Below are 20,335 nucleotides of genomic sequence, written 5' to 3'. Positions count from 1 at the left end.
ACATATTTTGAAAACACAAGCAACACAGATGACACTCTAATTTTGATATTAGGAGCATTAAAGTTTGATTTCACTTATAGTTTTCTCTTTAATTTCAATTTTTAATATTGACTCGGTCAGTATTAAATATCAAGGTTATTTTTCACACAATGTTCTTTACATTACCTAGGATGGTATTTTGTAGAAAACAGTAAATTACAAAAATTTCTTTAGCTGGGTATTTAAAGGCAGGGTCACATAATTAATTTAATACCCACTTTTAATAAAAAGTATAGTTTTTTTTCTGTATAATTGCATCATTTAACCTCCTAAGACCCGAGCTTTGGTTTGGCTTGCATGTTAGATTTCTTCCAGCAATTTGGGGTTAAGAAGAAGCAATAATTATAATAACCAAATATTTTCTTTAAAACATGAAGCAGTGTAAGTCCGCGTTTGTTTACAACAGGTTCCAGTTACAAAGAATTAAGTATTATTGTGCAAACAACAAAAAATGTGATGTCCACGAATGTGGACACACCAGGTCTTAGGAGGTTTAAATAACTATTTGAATACAAAAACTCATATGCATTAAACATAGAAATGCAAAAAAAATGTTTAATACAACACTTGCCAGAATTACACAAACATACAGCGATAGAACAACAGCATCTCCAATCAAACAAACAGTTGTGAAGATACCACAAATAAGTCAAAATGAACCATAAAAAAGCGCAAACTCCTCGATAGATTTAAGGATACATCCATTAGTCCGTGTGTAAAGGAAGAATCAGAGTTTGTCCAAGTTTAATGTCCTTCATTTTCTACTATGTCAACTTCATCATCATCACTGTCCAAACCCTCAGTTGTTATGACACGCAGTGGATTCTTCCGATTCGGTAGCGCTCTACTTTTTGCTGTATTCCTTGCTTCACTTTCCATCCCTGCTGCATGCTGGTGGTTGTCTCTCTCTCCCCCACTCTCTCCGTCTGCGTTTCTGATGCTAATACGATCTGTTTCCCGAGGCACATCCTCCTCGATTCTGAGCCCCTCCTCCAACCTCTCTCCCAGCTCCTCAATCATCCACCTGGGCTCACGTGGCTCTCCGTCTCCGCACAGAAGCTGGAGATCTTCAGTCATTGCATCTCCTTTTGGAACCATGCCATTCCCCCTGGGTTCCCCCGTATCTGTGCTTTCTTTATGCTGGGTGACGGCGCTGTCATCCACTTGCTCATCCTCACTCTCTTCCTCTGAGCTGTCGTCACTGCTCGAGTCCTCTTCATCCTCTTTTTCCTCTTCCTCTTTCACTACGAGTTCAGCTGCTTGCTCCAGTATCTCCAGCTCCAGGTCTAGATGGCTCTTCTGCAGTTTGGCGTTACGTAGAGGCTCAGCCAGGGCGATCACATGTTTGTTTCTAGTGGAAGAATAAAGAAAGGATATTCGAATGAGCCATCAAAAAAATGAGATATTAGTGATTGAATGTTAAAGACCTGCATCTCATAAGGGATTGTTTTTAAACAGGTTTATGGGTTAAAAACTGTAATTGATTTCACATAGATTTCAATGTGATAAAGATATCAAGGTAATATTCACAGGCAAGGTTACAAACCAATTTTGTTGTTTTTTCCACATTTAAGGGGGAAATTGTCATTACCGCAATGTGTCCATGACTGGATTTGGGTTCTTTGACATAGAAATATTTATAATAAAAAAATCTAAAAAATAAAAAGCTTCAGTGCATGTTATAATATAAACATTTACAGTAAAGAAACATGTGGTGTTTGGTGATCATTGGTAAGTGTAGAGACTTATAAGGAATATAAATGTGTCCAAGACCAATTTTCTCATCCTCCGCAAAATTTTTCAATCATTGTTTAAGCCCTCAAGGAACTAACATAAAAAAAATTGTTGGAAGGGACATAATTGACTGTGACACTCAAGATGGCTACCCGGTAAGCAGTTTTTATTTTTTCTCTTCAGATAAAAGTTGAAATTTAGTTTTTCATAGTACCTAGACAACGTTTTAGTTCTCATTACCGAAACATGAGTTTGTAAATGCATATATTTAATGTAATATCATGTTGCGGTAATGATAATTTTTGAAAATGATAATCTAAAAAATGTATATAATTCTATAGGAAATATTTCTTAAATCCTCTAAAAATAATGGTTATATAGTAAATTCAGACCTTAATCTTATATGTGCAACAAACAATTGGCTTCAAGGGCTTTTTAAAAATTCTGATGCTGGGCACCTGCTGAGAATCACCCTCGTGTGTGAGATGTACTGCAAGTATACAAAGGCAGAAAAAAACACAAAAGTAACAGAAATGTACAAAAAGAAAATGCAAAAATATGAAGGTGAACGGGAGACAACATTTCATGCGTGAAATGAGACGACCAAAGCAGAGCACAGTATTAGAGTTGTGTATGTGTACACAATAGGACAGATGTTGATGCAGTGCATATTTAAAAAAAAAGTGTGAAAAATGCAAGTCTTTGAATTTTGTGCGTTGGAGGCAGTTGCTGAGCTATCGCAAAACATTTTAAGAAGGTTTAAAAATGTTAACACCGGCAGTATGTAAAAAAAAGTGTAACATAACAAGATTAAATGGCTGAACACCAAAATAAATACATCACTTTAAGTTTCACTAAACCACACGTCGCCACAAAGTTCCCCTGGGGATGTGCAATATGCAAAGCGACCTGACAAAGCTTCGCTCCGAAGAAAAAAAACATTGCGACAATACGCTCCGTATTCTCAATGCAAGGATGCCAGTAGTACAAGAGACCCAGCGGCATACATTATTCATGCCGCAAATGCATCCCAGTGCTGCCAAAACTCAAGTGGCTACTATTCATAGCTGCAAGCCACTAGAAGCCTTCATCGCTATGGTGATTAGTAAGGGGCCGGGGGGTCACGCTCCCTTGGAGTCTTGGGGTCGCAGCCATTCACAAAAAAATAAAGCATGCGAGTCTAGGTCGTCCCGTCTCTCTGTACTTCAATTAACCCACTGCTGAGAACCAAGATGTCACCTTATTATTGCGCAGGCCAAATGATCTCCTGAACCACCAGCAGACAGGGAATCACAAAAGGACAGCACATTTCTAAAGGATACGGTGTAGATAAAGAAAAAGGTGGTGTTTCAATAAAGGAATTTTGTAACCCCGCTGGTAGAGCATTGCGTTTGCAACGAAAAGAAACAAAACAAAATGTGTCTCTTGAATGCACTTTGAGACGCTTCCCTGATCTCATGGTAAAAAGTAAGTTGTCTGGTTGCCTAAAAATTGTGAGTTAAAAATATTAAATAAAAAAACAGTTTTGTTGCGTCAACTAATTTTCTTGACTAAATTTTAAAGCTCCCCTAACACACGCTGTGTCTGCTCATCTCAAGTAGTATGACATCCTTCATATCTCCGAAGAGCTTTAGTTTTATCCGATTTATAAAAAACAGATCAGCTCTAGCGTTTGTTTCCGGAAAAGCACAAAATCCCAGAGGCGTCCAGTGGAAGGAGTGACTCCCAAGCAAGCAAAACATTATACCACTATATCTGTATAACTTATGATTCAATACAGTACATGTTAGTGTCAGTTAGATTACATGCACTTACATGCTAATTACCAACAAAACATGGACATTTGATGCAGTTTTACTTAATGCCTGCGACTCATGAACTGGTTGGGACTGTCCCATTTCAATGAAATCCAGGAGTAAACAAACACACATGCATAAATCCGCTGCTACCCAGACAAACAAACTATGGGCTCTATCTTACACCCGGCGCAATGCAGCACAATGCGCGACGCAAGTATCTTTTGCTAGTTTCCACTTTGCGCAATTATAATTTTCAGCTTAGCTTAATTTTGTTTAGCTCCACGTTGTTTAAATAGCAAATACATTTGCACCCCCTTTTGCGCCCATGGGCGTTCTGGTCTGAAAATGAGGTGTGTTCAGGCGCATTGTTGGCGCGTTGCTTTTTTGAGGCAACTAAAATAGGCTACGCCATTGACCAACTAAAACCTGATCTAACGTCTAAAGTCAATAGCACAATATGTTTTTTTGTTATTTAAAGAGCGCATTAGTAATATGCGCCTATAAACAGGACGACAACGCGGGTTTGCTTATCACATACGTGAATGCGCAGCAGCACAAGAACGCTTTTAAATATGAAAGATTAAAGGATTGAATGTAAAAGATTATTATTGAGTCTACTGTACATAAATGAGGACCGATTATGAGACTTTAGAAGATGTAAAGAGCTGCTTCACCTGCAGCCTGGTAAGTAAATAAATGCTTTGCTTTCAACAAATGCATCTGTTTTTAAATGTTTGATGAGAAACATTTTTAAGTAATGCTTAAAAAAAACATGACGCTGTCCATTGCTGAAACGTGCGGAGAGCCATTTGTAAATTCTTTATCTCCTGTTTGTTACAAATAAAGTATTGTTAGAGTACAAACCTTTTCTTACATACTTGTAAATTATTTTTTGATGATATTGGATAGCCATACATTTAAAGCAATTAAATGCTTTTTTTACTTCATGACTAAAAGAAAACGGGTTTTAAAGGTTTTTCTATAAAAAACAATTTCAATACAAGTGAAAAACAACACAATTATTTAACATTAATCTTAAACTGAGGATCTTTTTCCTCCGCTTAGGTTTTCAGTTTACAAAGTCCGTCATCTAAATAGGGATTAGACATAGCGCCAGCGCAACTGGCTTTTAAAGGGTATGAGAGCTGAGACTCTCATTGGTTTATTGCACTTTACGCCCAAAATACTCCCATTACTCATTAAAAATATAGAACCAACTCTTTTCAACCATGCGCTCGGCGCACAAACCATTTTTTCCGTCGTTAAATTAGCAAAAGTAGATTCGGACACGCACACTTAGACGTTGCGCTGTACGCTTTAGACAATGCGCTTAGATCGTAAAATTGGGCCCATTTTTCCTATATCCTTTCATGCCATTGTTAAGTCTTGATATAAAACAAAGCTGTCGCGTACAGTGATGCCTGTGACTTCTACTCGAAAGAAGCGTCCTCGTTTGCTCTCACTCTGATTGACGTATGGAGGTGCTTTTCCGGGGGAAGTGCACATAAAAGGAATATAGGGTCAATGACACATAACAGGTACCATGTTCGAAAAAAACTTTCCGAAACTTGTAGAGGCAGCGTGAGTTTTGGCCCAAAAATACTTTGTCACATGCTCAACTGCTTTTTTGACATTTGCATTTGTTTGTAATTAAAATCGCATTCATAATCAAGGAAAATCGACTCTGATAATGTATGAGATTTTGCCTAGCTCCTCTGTGAACTACAGCTCTGTGTAGTAAATGCCGCTCCATCTGAAAGCAGGTGATGGCGATTTACTAATAATCAAGGAACCGGCTTTACTGATGAAACATGCATGAGAATCGCAGCCGATTTTTTGCACAGCCCTATTATTAAGTCAGAATGTGTGAAATAGCATTACCCCCCCTTTCGCCCGAGTGCCTCTCACGTAAATTATTCGATTATGGCGTCTTACGTTTCTTCCAGACCACTGAAAATCACCACAGGTTTATCAATGCCATCAAAATTACTATTTTATTTTTGTTTTTTTGTTGATAAATTCAAAGCGCCGCCCTTGTTTACAATGCGTGGAATGGTGCACTGGGATTTGCTGAGCAGATTTATTGCATTCTGCAGAAAAGGAGGACTGGCGTTTGTCGCGGTCTGGAAAAAAGGGAGAAAAGATGACAGAATAACATGCGGATATCGGATTTTGCATAAAATGAAGCATTAACTTTTTAATACTGACCTGATACAATACTGATTTTGGCCGTAAATTTTTTTTAAAACATGGCGTTTATCGCGTTTTGGAACCAAACTCTTCATTTATTAGTACGACCACATTCTTGCACATTTTTGTACGATTTTCCTTGACCCCTGTGATGTTGGAGTTAGGGGGATGGGGTTTCGTTATTTTTTTTTTATGATAATCATATGTTTTTGCGTGATTAAAATTCATAGGAATTCATAGAAATTAGACAGATCAGGCTGAACAAGGCAATACAATTTTTAGCATCAATTGCCAGAAATCACATGTCTACCTTTATGATGGACAAAAGCCTGGACCAAAAAGTCCATGAAAATATTTTTTGACACTTCCTGGAGAGATATCCCGTAAAAGCGACTGTGCTTCAAACGTTTGCTGTGTTTCTTTCTTCCCCGTGGGAAGTCATTATTGAGTTAGCATTGTAGAAGCTCGCTTGTTTTCTCTCTCTCTCTTTCTTCATTTGAGCTGTAAGAGAATGCAGGATTGCGGTGGAAACAAAGGCCCCTTTTGGGGCAAAGGATAATGTTGTACACAATTCAGTCATTACGATGGCACTGTTGCGGTTCGCCTTAATTAACCAAGATGGGGCGTCTTTCAAAGTTTGGAGAAAGGGGGAAATAAAAACAAGCCTGCTGTGACGAAGACGCACTAGAGGGGGCTTAAGAAACGAGTGAAGACCTTTATGTCTGGAGAGATGGAGTGAGCTTGTGGTGAATTACTTATCTGCTTCAAACAAAGCACTTAGACCTCTTCAACACAGAGCTCTTAAGACATAAAAATCAAGGACTCGACGGGATGAAACATACGACTTTTGAATAAGATAATTAGTCAGCATTGACATTTGTACAGCACAATTTTTTATCATTTCTTTGATGCTGAATGTCTATTTAGACCTTAATCACAAATAAAGTCACTGAAACCAATCAAATGAATCTGTTTAAGATTGAATTTAAGGTACACACAATTCATTACTACACTTACTGTACATTTATTTACAGTATATAATCATAGCAGTTTCCTTCAGCACCTTGCATGTCCCAGGAAAAGAGAATTCTGGGAAACTGGAGGGACGAGGACATCATCACAGTCCTGATCAACTTTACAATCCAAAGTATTGGAATGGTGCTAAACCACACACTGAAAGCAACTATGATCCACTTATCCGTGTGAGCTCCAAGACCAGGATAAGTTTCCCCACACCAGCAGGATATTTTAATCCATCTCTCTCTCTCTCTCTAGCTGGGCCTCCATCACCCTGATTTTATGGCAGTGACCCTAAAATTAATATAATTTTAGAAAATGTTATATAACTGGGACCCCGGCCCCCCTATTTGGGAACCACTGCTGTAGCTCAATGGGTAGACCATTGCACTCACACCGGAAAGGACACAGCTTCGATTCCCCGGGAACACATATACAAAAAAATATGTATAGATTGAATGGACTGTAAGTCACTTTGGATTAAAGCTTTGCCTGATGCATTAATGTAAATCTGACCACTTGTTTTTCATAATCAACATGGAGTAGATGGAAATTATCTTTCTACAGTTTTCCCCAATGATTCCAAAGCTGATCAGTATGAATAAACGCACGCCATTCAACTGAACAAGTCTAAAAAGAGTGAAATGTCAGATCACAAAACTGAAAAGGTCATGAACAAATTCAAAGCCATGTAAGTAGCCATCAGTGATAACCAAACTTACACTGATTTCACTCTTTTACGATTCACTCAACCACCGAAGTGAAAACTGACAGAGTTTTTTCAGACATCTTTACCGTGTCGTGATTTAACGCTAACTGACAACAGAAATGTCCACTCCTGGGCAACTCCGCAAGCTTTACGAAACCTCTGACCCATGTGGCCCTTGGAGGCCTCCGCTCCCTTCAAGCCAGGGGCCAAAGCCTCCTGGAAAAAAAATACTCAAAGAAAGCAACTTTCTCATCCTTAAGCTCACCTTTAACAAGTTGCCATGGTTCACAATCCAACTTGTGCAATGAAGGACTTAAAGGGGACATACCAAAATTTGACTTTTTCCATGTTTAAATGGTATAATTGGGTCCCTAGTGCTTCTATCAACCTAGAAAATGTGAAAAAGATAAACCCATTAACTTAGTTTTGGTAAACCATTCTCCACAAGCATCTAAAACAATAGGTCAGGTCAAATTTGGCTACCCTGGTGATGTCAGAAGGGGATAATCTGCACTATCCAAGCATGCCACTGCCATTTAGTGCGGAGATCAGCTCATTTGCATTTTAGAGGACACGCCCAAACATGGCACATTTTTGCTTACAACCACAAAGTGGCAATTTTAACATGCTATAATAAATTATATCTATATGGTATTTTTAGATAAAACTTCACATACGTACTCTAAGGACACCAAAGATTTATTTGACTTCTAAAAAAAAGTATTGTGAAATCAAGCTTCTTTCATTGCACTGAAATACAGTAAGTTACACCTCATCTTATCTGGTTTCTGAAACGGTTTAATAGTCGTCACACTGGAGTGATTCCGAAAGCTGAATGGGAGGAGGGAAAGATAAGAAAATGCCAGTGGTTTTTACCGTCTGGCACAGAAGCTCAGGGTTTGGCAACAGTAGAGCAACATTGAAATGAATAAAAGACCTTAACCTCTTTGAGATCTTGAGTTTCAACTCCTGAAAAGTGTCGTACGATACCAAGGACAACTTTATATATCAAAGTTTTAATGGAAAAGCTTACATTAGCCTACAGCCAATGGCAACATCTCGTACGGTCAGGGGTTTTCTAGAAGAAAGCTATGTTTTGGAGCCACTCAAAAGATCATTTTATACCATGCACAAAGTCAGGTATTAATAAAAATTTTAAGTTATAAACGCAGTCTCTAACCATAGGAGACTGATAGGAGCAGACAAAAGCCAATTATTGTTTTGTCTGATCTATTAATGAAAGAATTTATTTATATTGCATTTATTATTATTTATTTATTAAATAATATTTTATTTATTTTATATATTATTTTATTTATTTATTTAATTTTATTTCAGCATTTTCTAATACATTTTTAAAATCAAAAGTAAATTTTAACATTAGTTAATGCAAAACAACCTGACACGCACATGTTGAAAAACTATATTGAGACAAAAAACGCAGAAAGGTCTTCACAAGTACCCAGATTGGGTCCAGGTGCGGACAACAAAATATAAATCACTAAAGGAGAAACGTGAAGTCCATACACTGATTAAAATGCTCCAAATAAAAAAAATCGCTATCAATAAAATATTTGGAGCATTTTACACATTGTGCGGATTTCACGTTTCTCCTTTTGAAAAACAATATTGCTCATTGTTAGTTCATGTTAGAGGCATTTACTATGTAACAAATACAGCCTTATTTTATTTTATACGTATATTTTGAAAAAGGTACTGTAAGTAAATAATCTACATCATCAGGGTTTAGCCACGAAAAACAGTTGGGAACGTCTGCTAAATCACTTAGATATAAAATAAACTGCCTGACGTTGTTCCAACTTTACGTCAAAGCATTGAGCGATCGCGGCTGCTTGTCATGCCTGCCGTCAAGAGCGGATTCATGGAGCGATGTCAATCAAACAACCACAGAATGTAGCGTCCAACTTAATCCACTTTGTTTTGTTCCCGATCGGAGGGTCCGTGCTGCGACTTAAATCACGCTCCAAGTCTAAGGTATCATAAATTCCAGTACGACATTCCGGCGCTCTGGGGAATTTCAAGACCGGGAATGCGGGTCGGATCACAAAGAGACTTTATAAATCACGCCCTGGGGGCAGCGATCATTAATCCCAGCATTCATCACGAACAGCTGATCACGTCTGACTGCCGATAAGAGATTTGAGAAAAAACTGCTGCCATGGAGGAGGCCGGATAGCATCTATAACCCGGAAAAGATGGATCGCTCAGCCGGACCGTGGACTTCTTCTGAGAGGAACTCTTGGAGGAGAGCGTTGTTTAAATAATCTGTCAGATGCTAAAAACGCTGTCACAACAAACCTGCTGTGATAACAGGGAGTTGTCTACACAAACCAGTGCTGTGGGGATTTGATCAAAAGCTACAGCGCTCCTGCCGTCGCATCACATGACAAGAGTATCTCTGTCTGAACTCAAAGGAAAAGTTGCATTGGTGTGTTTAGATGACTAAAGACACTAAAGTGAGGTAAACTGGAAATCAATTTTTGGCGTGATGTTGGGAAACACCTCAAGGCAAGTATGACTGGGTAACAACAAAGGCAGCACAATGCTGTGCTTTTAAAAGCCCATCCATTTTTCTTTTGTTCTGCTCAGTAAAGCGCTGAACAGGCAGAAGGAAGTAAGAAACACAGGCATTCATTCGCAGGTCAATGATGCTGGCGGCTCAGGCGATGTATTTCGTGATCAATGGAGGGTGGCTGGGGAGTCAAGCTGATATTTAGCTCGGAGAGAGCAAGGGTTCAAGGTTTGACTGTTTAGCATGACCTCATGTCAACTGCTGGTAGATTTTGTAACTACACAGTGTGATGTGACAGGCCATTAAGCTAGATGAAATATATAAAATTATATAAATATATATATATATATATATATATATATATATATATAAATATATATAAAATATATATATAATATATATATAAAATATATATATATATATATATATATATATATATATATATATATAAAATATATATATATATATAAAATATATATATATATATATATATATATATATATAAAATATATATATATATATAAAATATATATATATATAAAATATATATATATATATATATATATATATATATATATATATATATATATATATATATATATATATATATATATAAAATATATATATATATATATATATATATATAAAATATATATATAAAATATATATATAAAATATATATATATATATATATATATATATATATATATATATATATATATATATATATATATATATATAAAATATATATATATATATATATATATATAAAATATATATATATATATATTTTGAGAGTGGCATGGTTGTTGTTGCCAGACGGGCCGGTCTGAGTATTTCATAATCTGCTCAGTAACTGGTATTTTCACGCACAACCATTTCTAGGGTTTAAGAAGAATGGTGTGAAAAGGGAAAAACATCCAGTATGCGGCAGTCATGTGGGTAAAAATGCCTTGTTGATGCTAGAGGTTGGAGGAGAATGGGCCGACTGATTCAAGAGCAACTTTGACTGAAATAACCACTCGTTACAACCGAGGTATGCAGCAAAGCATTTGTGAAGCCACAACACGCACAACCTTGAGGCGGATGGGCTACAACAGCAGAAGACCCCATCGGGTACCACTCATCTCCACAACAAATAGGAAAAAGAGGCTACAATTTGCAAAAGCTCACCAAAATTGGACAGTTGAAGACTGGAAAAATGTTGCCTGGTCTGATGAGTCTCGATTTCTGTTGATAGAGTCAGAATTTGGCTTAAACAGAATGAGAACATGGATCCATCATGCCTTGTTCCCACTGTGCAGGCTGGTGGTGGTGGTGTAATGGTGTGGGGGATGTTTTCTTGGCACACTTTAGGCCTCTTAGTGCCAATTGGGCATCGTTTAAATGCCACGGCCTACCTGAGCATTGTTTCTGACCATGTCCATCCCTTTATGGCCACCATGTACCCATCCTCTGATGGCTACTTCCAGCAGGATAATGCACCATGTCACAAAGCTTGAATCATTTCAAATTGGTTTCTTGAACATGACAATAAGTTCACTGTACTAAAATGACCCCCACAGTCACCAGATCTCAACCCAATAAAGCATCTTTGGATGGGGTGGAACGGGAGCTTCATGCCCTGGAAGTGCATCCTACAAATCTCCATCAACTGCAAGATGCTATCCTATCAATATGGGCCAACATTTCTAAAGAATGCTTTCAGCAACTTGTTGAATCAATGCCACGTAGAATTAAGGCAGTTCTGAAGGCGAAAGGGGTCAAACACAGTATTAGTATGGATATATATATATATATATATATATATATATATATATATATATATATATATATATATATATATATATATATATATATAGCAGTGATGTTCTAGTGTTGCCATCTTAACAATTTCGACTGACTCTAGCGCGATTAGTCACATGACATTTACAACTCAGATGATTGGCTCAAAAAAAAAAATCTAGCTCCAGTTTCCTTCCACGGAGACCTACACCAGCATACGAGCTGCCATTGAGATGAGAGGAAATGCAAACGGATTGCTCTCTCCAAATATTACCAGCCACCTTGGGATGGGGACACTTAAGGAAATATAAATACGAGAAAGCGCTTTACCCATTCTGCCTCTCTATCTCTATAACTCAGAGGTCCAGACCTAATTGAGTTTTCCAGCACACTGAAGATGGATCTGTGCAGTGCTCTGTGGACCGTGTAAGAAACCTCTGTAACAACTACCATACGCTCTCCAGCTCGCTCTCTTTCTCAGTTTTGACCCATTGAGAAAACAGGCACACTTCAACTCTGATCCCTGACATTTTACACATCTATTATTAATTAGCTGTCAAGGCCTCATTCTGGCCAGAAAGAACAAGAAACTGAAGGATTTCTGTCTAGGATCCCTGCAGGGTGTTTAAAATTTCTGTATCTGGGCACGGGGCCTATAAGTTGAGACGTACATTTTTCAACCGGATTTTTTCAAGACAAGCGTACAACTTTAGCTGAACACCAGCCAAATGCACGGTATAGCTGTAATTCGCATTTTAAACATGGAAGTGATTAGAAAATATGGCTTGCATAGATCATTGCGATACCGCTCTTCATGAATCAAGTTTGAATGCTATGATTCTGTCTAACCCTATTAAATCTGATGTGTTGTCTATAAAGTTTACCTTAACTATTTGCGCTATGTTAAAAAAATGTAAATTGTTCCTTAAATTAGACAATTTGTGCTTTTTGACAAAATTATATGATTTATTACTAGAGAGATGCACCGATATATTGGCCAGTGATTGGTTTAAAAGTTTAAAAACAGCCGATAGTCATGGCCGATATATCTGTCAATTAAAAGAGTACATGTAAATGCAATGAATTTAAGCTCTGTCTGTGTAAAGAAAATGTAAAAAAAACATCAATATTTTAATGTGTCATATAAGTCATTATATGAAAGAATAACATTAAGAAAATTTAATTGTTTGAATTTAGGTAATGTAGGTTAATATAACCACCAAACAATCTGTATCGGCCGATATCAGTCTGAAAAATCGGCAGAAAAGTTCAATATCAATGCATCTCTATTTATTACGGTAATATATTGCTTTCCATGTGTAATATCATAAACGGTAATATATTGCTGCTGTTTTTGTGGAAAGCATCAGAGTTTATTGATTTGCATGTAAATGCATTAAATTCCCGCTAATTACACATTCATTGTTGAAATTTTGTATCTTTCTAAAGCACTTCTTATAAAATTTGCTTTCCTAAGTTGAATCACTTCATTTTCCTCATTTTTGGATAAAAGCGTCTCCTAAATGCCTAAAAGTAAATGTTTCGTGAGACTCACGAACAGCCCTCTCTTGTTCTCAAATCACTATAACACCTGACCCCTTAGAAAAAATAAACCTGTAGTTTAGCTTACAGCAGATATTAATGAACTCTCTATCATTAGCACTAAATCAGATTTTGGAAGCGGTTCAATTTGCTCGAATACTTAATTTTCGGGTTGGCTGATTTAGATGACATTTTGCTGGACTGAACTTACTTAACCCCTTGGATCCAGATGCAGTAGTCGGTGATGTAGAGATCGTTTAGGATATACGCCGGATCGTTCTCTCGGAATATCTTATGGATGGCCAGCAGGCATTTCAGGACGCAAGCTTTTCCTGTGACAAAGATAACATATAGTGATTAGTTACACAGCATGTCTGCATTCATAGACAACCAAAAATGCGTGATATTCATATAAACACTGTTTTGTGTGTAAGCATTAAAATGCATTAACACACTTAAAACGAGATACATTACATGAGCAGCAAAATTTATAAAGATATTAAGTAAAGGATAATCTATAGGCAGCAGGTTATATAGGCTTGTATCACAATGAAAGGTCTTATTTCGAGATAATATTATCCTGTGTATCACACGGCTATTTACCTCATAAGTAAGGTAAGGATCATTAAATATTTACTTGAAATATTTTATTTGCTCATTTTTAACGAATGGACCTAGGAAAACTTTTTTTTCGGTTTTAAAAAGACAAGACATTCAAATTTCGCAAATACACTATTTGGTTTAATCATTTATAAATTTAATGTCATATATGGTAAATAAAAAATATATTTATATAGAATTTTTGTGTAATATTAAACTGTACCTGTCAAAATGATTTGGCGACTAGCCAATTAGAATCAAGCATTCCAACAAGCTGCGTAACTTGTTTGTATATTACACAGTAAAGTAAATTTACATATTTTTACAGACTGCCAAACTGTTTTGTTGTTTCATGCAAAAATAAATTTAATTTCTTTTTTAAAGAAAAAAAATGCATTTCCTTAAATAAGAAAAAAGAAAATTAAATAGCAACTATTGTCAGATTCACGTTTTTATTTCCTTTGGTGTGTAAGTGTGTATAAGAACATGTTAACGATATGCAAGTGTACCCCAAAGGAAAAGATGACGCAAGTTATCGTTTCAAATGTGAATCTCTTTTCTTGGACTACAACAAACACACAGATTGTAGGCAACAGTTTACTTCCTGGGATTGGTGATGTAGACAAGACCGACATTATCATAATTCCTCCCGTTTGGACTTACAACCTGTAAGTTAACTCCTGTAAGTATTGCATTGTGACCGAATCTTTCAAACATGGTAAGGAGAGTCACATTTCCGGCTGATATCAGAGGTATTCAGGCCAATCACAATGTACCGATTAGCTGACCAATCAGGGACACAAAGCTTTCCAGATTGAAGAGCTTTGTACAAAATCAGAGCGTTTGAGGAAAGCAGTATATCTGGAGCTACAAAAATGTACGGTATGTCGAAAATAATGTGTTTTTAAACATAATTCAGGCGACACAAAATAACAACGTATTTTTAGCAATGAAATAGGTGCACTTTAACAAATCTTAATATATTCAGAAATTTTGCATCTCAAGTACATTTACCTTATTTTAAAGCAACACCATGTTGTTTCCATGTAAAAATGACTTACAGCTCCCCCGTGTGGTTGAAAAGCGCAACAGTGCCTGGTATCAGACACTCTTCTGCAGGCAGGGGGAGGGGCGGGGCTGTGTTTCCTACCCTCCACTGCCACTTTCAGAGTGTGCTTGTAGCAGCTAGGAGGCTGCTCAGGTTGCAGCAACAGTACAATTTGTCCAGTTAAAAGTTGTTCTATCACTGAAATAATTTTAGAGACAATTTTTAAAGGTAAAAAAACTACATAGTGTTGCTTTAAGGGTGTTTAGATATTTTTGTAAGAAAAATGACAAAAATGCTTATTTAAAAAAAAAATATTATGCAAATACAGCTTCAGATCAACTTTTGCTGGCGCATACTGCAAATTCTGTGTATAGCAGATGTTTTTTAATCATTCAAGGCGTGTGTTTTACATTCCAGCATCTGTGAGACACAAAATACAAACACGCATACAAACACCTTAAGGGTGCTTCGCGCATTTATGATATTTGTTGTTACAACACCCGTCTCTTAAATAAGGTGTAAAAATATCCCTCAGCGCAAGAGCGAACCGCAAGAAGGGCCGCGAGGATTCTCAAGCCGCCCACAAAATAGCCTGGCAGCCGGTGCAGACATTCCAGGCTCAGAAAACAAACAGTGCACTCGCACCGAGGAAAGCCTTACACAAACATTTGGTTCCCATTTAAGCTGGAGCTCTCAGGCGGAGAAAACGCCAACAAGCTTCCAGCTTCAAGACATGCGAGAGAAACTCCAGGAACGCTGCTTTTTTTCTTTCTCTGACCTTCGTCCGTCTATAATTAAAGGGTCTTTTAGTTTTCCTCTGCATTCCCTTGGAACCTTGAAGAAGAAAGCTTTGGGTTCTTCCGATGACCAGCTGTGGCACTTCTGCTGTGCATGCTGGGTTTGGATTGCATGTCGTGGTGGTTAATCACATCCTGCAATCATGCGTCCCGGGGGAAGAGAGCATGAGGAACTTGAGGAGGTTACGACTGAAGACTAAAGAAAAGAGGAAACTGCATTGTAAAAAATGGTCCCTAGCTGTCACTGGGCAGAAAGTAGGGAAGAGCGGAGCACAACCTAATGATTTTTGGTTTTGGCTCAATCATTCAAAAAATATTTGAGTTTGATTTAATTATATTTTTACACAAGAAACACACACATCTCTGCTACAAATAAACATTTGAAGTTTTTTCTAGTACTTACTTTTTTCTAGTTTCTGTAATAACCATACTACAGTTAAAAAATTAAATTCTGAGATAATGGGCATCAAAGTCTGATTTTAGCAATTCATTTCATTATGATTTCAATCTTTGATGTGACCTTATTCAATCAATATTAAAGATATAAACAAAAATAAATTTGACACACGATTTTTGATAAGACAGGCACATTTATTTTGTTGGCAGCCAGCAATCATTTGTGTGTAGCCTATTTAAAACAACGTCAAGAATTACGCTAACATTAGCAGTTTTCATATCGTAAGTGCTGAGGGGTTAGTGGTAGAGCTGCAACTATCGACTATTTTTTCAACCGATGAATCTATCGATTATTTTTTCGATTAATCGAATAGTCTAATGATTTTTTATACATATAATTCCCCAACAAATAATAAATGTAACATCTGCCATTAATGCTAACATTTTATTTAAGCATTTTTCTTAATTAAACAAACACACAAACCAAAATTTTCAACATGAAAAATAAAGTGGCAGTGCCACTTTAAAAGAGGCATTATTCACCTTAAACAATAAAATAGGCATATATTAATATTTTAAACATTAGTTTATGATTAGTACATGCATTAACTCAGCATTAGTTCAGACTGAAGTAAAAATAAGTTCATTGTGATTCATGAACCCTTATATAAGATGTAATGGTTATATTATTACTGTTAATATTATTACTATTAGTAGTACTGCATTCTCATTTAACTTTAACATTTAACTTTTCTTAAGTTCCGGGTAAAAAACAAGTTCAGTTAGTGTGATCTTCTAATATTTTATAAACAGCGTTTACGCCGCTGTTACTTTAAATAAACGCATGTCAGGAATACCTTACAAGACGAGCTTCTGTAATATCTGCGCACATATTCGCAAAAAAGACGTTCATTGGGAACTCCGCACTGCCAGCTGGCTTTCAGTGCACGCGGGCACATGCCTATCAGTTCTCAATGTGACAGTAACTTATTATTTCATAACTTCTTAATATAAAAACATGTCCTGCTCTTTATTTACTGTTTCAACATACTGCCCAGAAGCGATGCAATGTCGCGTCTGTCAGGCGTCTCGCAGCTCGTATTAAACGAAGATGTAAACACAGCTGCACAATATGTATTGATTCTATTGTTTATAGAGTAAGTATAAAAACTTACTGTAATAGTTCAAATTCTTACGCTGACGTCTCGTCATTTTGAGGTCGGAGAGCTCCAGGTTTTCTTCTTTTAAGATGATCATACACAGGTGTTGCGCTGCTGTGGTATGCCATTTCAGTTTTACACAGTATGTGTTTTATTTGGTCTCTGCTTAAAGTATTCCCACACTTTTGATCGCGTTCTGTCTGTTTGGTATAACACTTGTATCACCTGGTCGGAGCTGAAGCCGCCTTCATTTCAAAATGTAAACAGTGCGACGCATCGACGCATTTCCGGCAAATCGACGTAATTACGTAATCGACGTAATCGACTACATCGACGCGTCGTTCCAGCCCTAGTTAGTGGTAACACAGCGTTACAGTTAACCCCGCTGGGTCAAAATATTTTCAAGCCCACTAAAAAAGTTGCTAAGAGCTGCAGACATATTTCAAAACAATGCTATGTTTAAGTCAACAAGACACTGATTAATATGACATAGCATTGGATTTGGTATCTTACACACCAAACTTAGAAACCAAAAAAAAATTACTTTCATGCCACCAAAACACTCGTTCATCAATAACTCTCTGGAAAAACATTATACATTTCCAATAATTTGCAAGAGATCGTCTTTTGGCGGCATGAAAAAATACCGGAAAAACAAAATGCTCAACCCTGTGCAACAATGTAAACAGTCCGTGTTACAACTAACCCCATGTTAGTTTTTGCCCCCCGCACCCCTACACCTTAGCACCTCAGAAGTACCCACTGGTACAAAATAGTACATCTTGGTACCTCAAAGGTACATATTGGTATCAAAATTTGTACCTTAATGGTATATATAAGGTATTGCCTAGGGACAGCGTGGGACCATTTTTCTGACAGTGTGGTGGGAACCAGGTCTACAATGAACTAACCCCTAAAGTGTTGTATTCTTAAATAACCAATAACATAAAAAGGGTAATGGTGGCTTATAGAATCTCACAATCTTACAATCAATGACACTAGGAGTGTAGGATCACAGTCATAAGTTGTATACCCCTAGTTCATGTCAGTTCAAATACACCAACTCAAAAGTGTCATAAGAGAGCTGTTTAATGCACAATAAAGGAAATGAATCATGCAGACTTGTTGTATAACACTTTAATGGGCACTAACTGGTAGTTAAGGCAACCCACTAGGCAAAATATGCAGTTTCTTTGCACCCCCAGGAGCAAACCGCTAGCCCAACAAGGCGATAACTCCCATCCAAAGCCATCACACGAATTACCGAATGTTCAGATAATGTACAGCTGTTTAAATTTACCCACAATGCCTCTCTTAAGCCACTCCATCATTCCAGCCTTCCTCCATCTCCTTAAGGGCTTTAACTAAAAGATCTTCTGGAGAACAACCAGACAAGCTGCCAGAGGGTTGTACAAATATTTACCCCTGGATAACATTTCCATCGGCGCTTTGCTCTTGTCGCATCATTAATGGGCTTGTTTTCCTACTACCTAACAGTTTGCCTTCACAGCCGCTTAAATGAAGTGCCTCAAATTAGAGTACACACACACACCTCCGTTCCCGCTTCGCTGACAAATTAATTACACAGCAGTCGTGGCGTGACATGCCGGCCCGCTTTCCGAAGCGAGTTACGGGTTTTTAAAGGAGAGCCTTATTGCTTGTGGGGCGTCGGTGGTTGTAAATCTACAAATTGTAGACTCTAGTGAAATGTCACAGAGACTCTGTGTGAAAATATAAGCAAGCGGGAGGAATACGACCCAGGGGGATATTAACAAATCTCCACACTGCATAAAAGACTGTAAACTACTCTTACTGGTAGCGACTTATTTGCATAAAGCTAAACTTTGTCGCATTGGGGATGATAGCTTATGTACGTTATGTAAGTTTTATTCACAATCCATATTTACATTACGCTCTCTTTATTAAGTTAAACAGTGCACCTTTAAAGCCCGGGATAGACTGCACTGTTTTTGCACTCCCATAAGATCATTACCTTATCAACTTAAGTTTAAACTTGAGTACGACAAGCATGTAAAAGAGAGACACAATCTCATTAATTTCAATGGAAGCTTGGCGACTTCCGGCGACACAAGCGACAGTAATCGTTGGCAACTGGATGGGGCGCGCTAAAGTTCAGAAAAGTTTAACTTGATGCAAATTATGGCCAACTTTCGGGAGCGCCTACCAATGAGAACGAAGCAGTGGAGTGAGTTCATGTCATCCGTCTATCGTAAATTACTGGAGTAGACGGTACTCATTTGTTTATGACAACCAACTTTAGAAACGCCTCCTAACAACCTCATTGAAAGAGACGAGTGACACGCAGCGACAAAATCGCTTATAATGTGAATGTACCTTTACCACGCTTTTAATTGCAGGTATTTAGTGCTGAAATCACCACGTGCTGTTAATCTTGAAATAGTTTACACAGCGCTTCTGCCTCTTCTACAAGCTTCTTTATTTTAAAGGTTGTTGCTCGGTTTAAGATATCAAAGACAGCTGAGTCTCCTCCACAACATCCCAGATTTTTGTCAGAAGTAAGAAGACAACTCTCGCGGATTTCCTCAATGGATTTGCCTCCCACTTGACAAAACAGTCAGACAAAACACACAAGACATGACCAATCTGTTGACTTGTCTGTCAAAGTGAACGTCTTTTACCACAGCACCCTGCTGTTCAGAGAAGAATGCAGAAGGCTGTGTTAAAGTCAGTCCCTTGTTCCAAAAGTTTTGTCTGCTGTGGGTAAATTTAGGTTGCGTGTCAGGCTGTAAACCCTTTAAAGTTGACATGATATGGTATTCACACATTTTTCTGTAACAACATACAACACAGTGTGTAATCAATAAAAAAATACAGTGTTTATTCTGTTTCTTGAAAAAGAGTGAATTTGGACATACAAGCTTTCGGAAGGACAACAACGATATGTGAAACGCACACTTTCAGACCATTTTAACTCTTTCCCCGCCATTGACGAGATATCTCGTCA

The 20,335-nt window shown here is 37.4% G+C and overlaps 1 protein-coding gene across 1 annotated transcript in view; it reads right to left on the bottom strand.

The window, feature by feature from the left end:
- Positions 1–574: 574 nt before the first annotated feature.
- Positions 575–20,335, bottom strand: part of shq1 (SHQ1, H/ACA ribonucleoprotein assembly factor) — a 45,206-nt gene continuing 25,445 nt past the window's right edge. The window contains exons 11-12 of the mRNA XM_065279791.2: positions 13,560–13,680; positions 575–1,390 (exon numbers count right to left, since the gene is read on the bottom strand). Coding sequence (XP_065135863.2) covers positions 784–1,390; positions 13,560–13,680 — 728 coding nt within the window. The 3' untranslated portion in view covers positions 575–783. The remainder of the gene's footprint in view (positions 1,391–13,559; positions 13,681–20,335) is intronic.

The sequence above is a fragment of the Paramisgurnus dabryanus genome, chromosome 7, assembly GCF_030506205.2.
Source record: "Paramisgurnus dabryanus chromosome 7, PD_genome_1.1, whole genome shotgun sequence".
Taxonomy (NCBI): domain Eukaryota; kingdom Metazoa; phylum Chordata; class Actinopteri; order Cypriniformes; family Cobitidae; genus Paramisgurnus; species Paramisgurnus dabryanus.
This window is presented reverse-complemented; position numbering and strand designations above follow the sequence as displayed.